The 5760-nt window shown below is 46.5% G+C and overlaps 1 protein-coding gene across 1 annotated transcript in view; it reads right to left on the bottom strand.

Moving 5' to 3' along the window:
- Positions 1-5121, bottom strand: part of LOC103595528 (zinc finger protein 382-like) — a 15150-nt gene extending 10029 nt beyond the window's left edge. The window contains exon 1 of the mRNA XM_008578948.1: positions 5022-5121. Coding sequence (XP_008577170.1) covers positions 5022-5121 — 100 coding nt within the window. The remainder of the gene's footprint in view (positions 1-5021) is intronic.
- Positions 5122-5760: the final 639 nt, after the last annotated feature.

Genomic DNA, 5760 nt, shown 5'->3' with positions numbered 1-5760 from the left:
GGATCACTGAGAGAGAAGAGGTCACAAGGTAAGCTGCAGCCCCCAAGATTAGAGAGGCAGACAGGCAAGTACAGAGTCGTGGCTTATAGGAGCAGGGACCTACTAGCAGAAACTGCCTTGGGAACCTGTGCCTGAGCAGGAAAACCTAAAGTGTGACTCATAAGTTGCCAGAGGCTCAGTGGGGACAACACCGAGGGTTAAAAATCTCCAAGGGAGGGCCGGCCCGGTGGCGCACTGGATGAGTGTGCCGCTTGGGAAGCGCGGTGGTGCTCCCGCCCGAGGGTTCGGATCCCACATACAGACCAGTTCCCGCTCACTGGCTGAGCGAGGCGCGGGGGAAACGCCGAGGGTTGCAATCCCATTGCCGGTCCCCGGTCTGGTACGGGGGCAACACTGAGGGTTGCGATCCATTGCCGGACACGGAAAAAGACAAAAGACAAAAAAAAAAAAAAAAAAAAATCTCCAAGGGAACCCAGTTATAGGTGGACACCACAATATTGTGAAATTTACCTCTAAGAGCTGGGCCAGGTTCCTACAGAAAAGTGTCAAGAAAACTCCCTCTTGTTTCCACCTGTGATAGGGGAAAAAGAAAATCCTTTTGAAACATGCCAGAGCACTCAGTTCTTCTTAACAAGACATACTCTCAGGGGAAACTACTTAACCAGAGCCTAACCTGCTGTACCATTATCAGAGCCTAACTGACCCGGGTGAAGGAAACTACCCAACTCAAACCCATTCTAGGATTCCACATGGAAGAAGAGAATTATCCAATTTCAGCTTACTCCAGCCACCCTGTCTAAGGGAAAAGGAATAAATAATAAGTTGAGAAACAGTTGTGAATTCAGTCAAAAGAGAGAAGCTCGTTAAGACATGGAGACCATGCTAGTCCATTTCTGTTGTTTATAACAAAATACTAGGAACTGGGTACTTTATAAAGAAAAACAAAATTTATTGATTACAGTTTCTGAGGCTGGGAAGGCCAAAGTCCATCTGGTGGTGGTGACAGTGACCCAGGGGTGTCACACTGCAAGATGGTGGAAGCAGAGAGAGCGAGAGAGAGAGACAGACTCTCCTCTCCTTTTAAAGCCCTCAGAACCACGCCCCTGACCACCATCTTTAATCCACTCACTACTGCACGGTCCTACAATCCAATCATCTCTTCAAGGGCACACCTTTCAATTACCATAATAGGATTTCCCACCCTCTTAACAGTCACAGTGGGGGCTAAGTTTCTAATACATAAAACTTGAGGTACACAATTCAAGCTTCAGGGAGTTTGGGAGGGGACATAATTCAATCCACTGCAGAGACTTAATCATAGAACTAAACAATTCCACTATGGTCTGAATGTTTGTGTCCCCTCGAGATTTATATGTTGAAACCTAATCCCCAGTGCACTAGTATTAAGAAGTGATGCCTTTGAAAGGTGATTAAGTCATTAGACAGATTAGTGGCCTACAAAGGCCAAGAAAAGCTTCATTGTTTCTCTCACCATAGGAGGACACATGGCAGGTGCAATCTGTAAGAAATAAGTCATCACCAGACATTAAATCTCTTGGAGCATTGATCTTAGACTTTCCAGCCTCTAGAACTGGGAGCAGTATATATCTATTGCTTGTATATTACACACTCTAAGGTATTTTGTTAAGCAGCTTAAGCAAAGTAAGATAACTTCTCATTCTACACATCTTATGAACACAATACTGAATTCATATTTGCAGCACTTCCTTTTACCTACTCCATCACATCTGACTATAAGGGAAAAGATTACTGGATATTCTGAAAGACAAAAAACAAAAAAAACCAAAAAAATTTTTTTAAAAATACAATTTGAGTGACTGAACAAGAATAAAAAACAGACTTGGTTATGATTTTGGAATTATCAGACCAAAAATTTTCAGAAACCCTGATTAATATGCTAAGAACTCAAGTGAATAAAGTAGAAAACATTCAACAACAGATGGGCAATGTAAGGAGATCGAAGTTTTTCAAAAGAACTAAAAGGAAATGCTACAAATCAAAAATACTGTAACAGGGATCCAGATGGCTGACTAGGGGCACGAAGCTCTCACCTCTGACACAAAGAGAGTTCAAAAGAACAAATAGATAATCATATGTTGAATAGAGTGTCTAGGAGAAAACATCAGAATTAAGGAAAATAGTAAAAAAGGCCCCTTGAGGTTCAAAACTCGAGATGTCAGCACAGAAGGAAGAGTATCCAAGCCAGCTGTGGCACCAGAGACCCCCCTCAGCATCGCCAACCCCAGCTGAAAAGTTGAAAAACACTCCAGATCCTCTCCTGAAGGTGCAGGGTCTCACTTGAATTCTTTGTGACCCTACCCAGTGTGCCCACTTCTGCTGAGGAGCTGCTGAGTGCCTGATTGTCTCTCTCAAAATCCGAAGTCCTGGTCACAACCCCAACAATTCCTCGAGTGTTGCACATTTAAACTGGGGAACTTCAAAAATACCCAGCACCTCTCTCAGGGGCACAGATCCTAGATGCAGCACCAGCAAGCCCACCCAGCATCACTCACTCCAACTGAGCTGCTTCAGAACACCCCAATGCCTCTGCAGAGAGTCTGAGGTCCCAGCTGCAGCCCCAGCAACCTTTCCCAGATAAAGAGCTGAAGACTGCTCCAGTGCTTTTCCCAGAGGTCTGCAGTCCCACCCATTACCATGTAGATCCCACCTACTTTAGCTGATGAAGAGCCAATTGCCACATCACCTCTCCTGGAAAACAATGTTTAATGGCAACCCCAGCCACCTTGTCCAGTGTCACACACTTCATCTGAGGAAGCACTGAGCACACTAGCACATCTCCCAGGAGTTTGAGTTTCCACCCACAGCCTCAGGACCCCCAACCATGTCACCTGCCCCAACAAAAAGCCGCTAAGCATCCCATTGTGTAGGCAACAAAAATTCCAGGCCACAAAACACACATTAGGACATTAAAATAATAGAAGTCATACAATGCATGCTTTCAGACCACAATGAATTTAAAATATATGCTCTGATACCACGACATGTGCTATCAGAACAGAATGATAACTGGGAGATCACCAAATAGAGTGGGATTAAGCAACATATTTTAAATAATACACGGATCAAAAAAGAATCTAAAGACAAATTTTAAAATATTTTTAACTAAATGAAAATGCAAACAGAACTTACAAAAATTTGTGGAATACAGCAAACAACGTGCATTGAAGGAAACATGAAATTGAATGCATATATTAGCAAAAAGTCTAAAATCAATAATTTAAGTTTTCATTTTTGGAAATAGAGAAAAAAGGACAAATTAAAGGGCAGAAGAAAAGAAATAATGAGAATTAGAGCAACAACAAATGAAATTGAAAACAGAAAAACAATAAGGAAAATCAATAATACCAAAAAGCTGGTGCTTTAAAAAGACCAATAAACCTGATGAGCCTATAGCCCACTTAACTAAGAAAAAAAGAGAAGACAGAAATTACTAATATCAGAAATGAAAGAGGAGACATCACTACACATCTTGTGGACATCCAAATTATAATAAAAAGAGAAATACTGTTAACAAGTGTATGTGCACATATTTGATAACCTGGATGAAATGGACAAATACCTGGAAAGACACATTTTACAAAAATTCACACCAAAGAAATACATACACAATCTAAATAGGCATACCTATTAAGGAAGTTGAGTAAATAATTAATAAACTTCAAAACAGAAAGCACCCAGCCTAGGTGTGTTCACTGGTGAATTCAACCAAATCTTCTAAAAAAAATTAAACCAATTTCATACCCCATGGAATACTTCCTAATTTTAATTAATAAGAACAGGATTACCTCCATACTAAAACCAGATGAAGGTATTAGAAAAATAGAAAACTATAGACTATTATCTATCATGAACAAACATGCAGAAATCCCCGTCAAAATATTAGAAAACCTTATCTAACAATGTGTAAAAATTATGAAAACTACAAAAGTATGGTTTATCACAAGCGTGGAAAACTGGCTTAACATTTGAACATCAATTAATGTAATCCATCACATTAAAAGATTACAAAAAAAAAAAGCAGATGAGGCCACACAGGAGGCTGCGGTGTCTGTGCCCGGCAGGTGGCAGCAGCCAGTGCACAGCCTGGGAGGTGGGCGCTCCACCCATGACAAGCTTGAGGCTGCCGGGTCCCATGCTGGCAGTCGTCCCTGTCCCCAGCAGAAGGACAGCAAAGCCCCCCTCCTGACCATCCCTCTGGGAGACGTGGCATGGGAAGGGGCTTCCTGCAGCATTGCTGAGGTCCCGGCCCATCTGTGTCACTCCCTGCCACGTTCCTGCCCTGGGCTCAAATGCTTGGGGTCAGCTGTAGACTGCAGGACCCAAGCTCAGCGCCCTCTTCCCTACTGAGATGGCACTGTCAGGAGGCGACAGATGGCTGGGGTCCATGGCGTGTCCCACATTGGCACCCCAGGGCACTGGACCTGGTGCAGGAGGCCCTGGTCAGTGCCCACAGACATGGCAGGGATTGGGGCGGTGCTGGCTGTGAGCTCCTGTGGCACCATGTTCCTTTAGCACCTGCCAGAGAATGGGGCACCCTAAAAGGAGTGGCCAGAATGTAGCCTCCCTGCTTTAAGGCCCCCCAGAAATAAAACTGGTCCTCACCCATGAGACCCAAGACATGCCCCCTGCTGGGCCTCATGGCCTCAGAGTCCCCATGGCCAGCTCCTCTGCTTAGCATCTGATGGGGTCCTGGAGACCCATGGACAATTCCTGATTCCCTGTTCTCAGGTGCTGCCCAGCAAGAATGGGGACTCTGGATCCAATGGGAGGTGCCCAGGTGGGAGCATATTGGTCCATGTGCCCTGCAGCAAGCCTGCCGGGGACCAGAAGCTGGGTGGTGGTGTCAAGACTTGGTTTTTTAGACCCTCCCAGCATTCCCTTAGGTGAAGACCAGGACATCTGAGTTCACAGGGTCTGGTCTGTCTGCTTCTGGAGGCTCCTCTGTGTTGCCCAGCCCCGTCCCCTCATCACATGCTCACATTCACCCTCCCCAGCCCTCCTGCCCATCTGGCTCTGCTTCCACATTCCCTGGGGTTGCAGCGAGGCAAGGAAGAGGTGGGCACAGTGCTGCAGGCCCATATCGGGCATGTAGAGCTGGAGTAGGTCACCTGCATCTGGAGGCAGGGGAGCTGGGGGCAGAGAGACACCTTCCAGGTCCTGGTCCAGCCAACACTCAGGATGGAGAGTTGGTACTATGGGTGGTGGGTGGGTGGCACAGTCAAAGGCCTGGGCTCTCCTTCCCCACAGCCCCACATAACAACCATTGTGGGGGCTGTGCCTGCCCCACCCAACCACTGTCCAGCTCCCCACCCTAGCCCATGGGCTGTTCTGGCAGTGGCAGGGCTGGCCACCTGCCAGGGGCTGGCAGATAACCTCTGTCAAGGGAGTGCTCCATTAGTGGCTACCTCTCCCCATCATCAGGGTATCCTGCCACACTCCTGTCTGTCTCCTGGGCAAGGAGGGGCAGTGTGTGCTCTGTTCCTTCACTGGCTGCACACAGTAGGTGCCTTGTCACTCTCTGAGAAAGAAAACAAGCAGAGTCCATCGCTGTCGGGTCAGCCGCTGGCCGACCCGAACAGCCCTAGCCTCGTTATCAGTCTTTCCCTAGGTGTCCGTTTTGGTGGGCGAGCGAATTGTCCGGATTCCTCTTTCCCTCCAGTCCCTGTTGGAAGGAGATGGGGGAAAAGAGCCATGAAGAGAGGTGAGCACAGCCGCCGG

The sequence above is a fragment of the Galeopterus variegatus genome, unplaced genomic scaffold, assembly GCF_000696425.1.
Source record: "Galeopterus variegatus unplaced genomic scaffold, G_variegatus-3.0.2 Scaffold1788, whole genome shotgun sequence".
NCBI classification, from domain to species: Eukaryota; Metazoa; Chordata; class Mammalia; order Dermoptera; family Cynocephalidae; genus Galeopterus; species Galeopterus variegatus.
The sequence above is the reverse complement of the archived record's forward strand: the minus strand, read 5'-3'. Positions and strand labels throughout refer to the sequence as shown.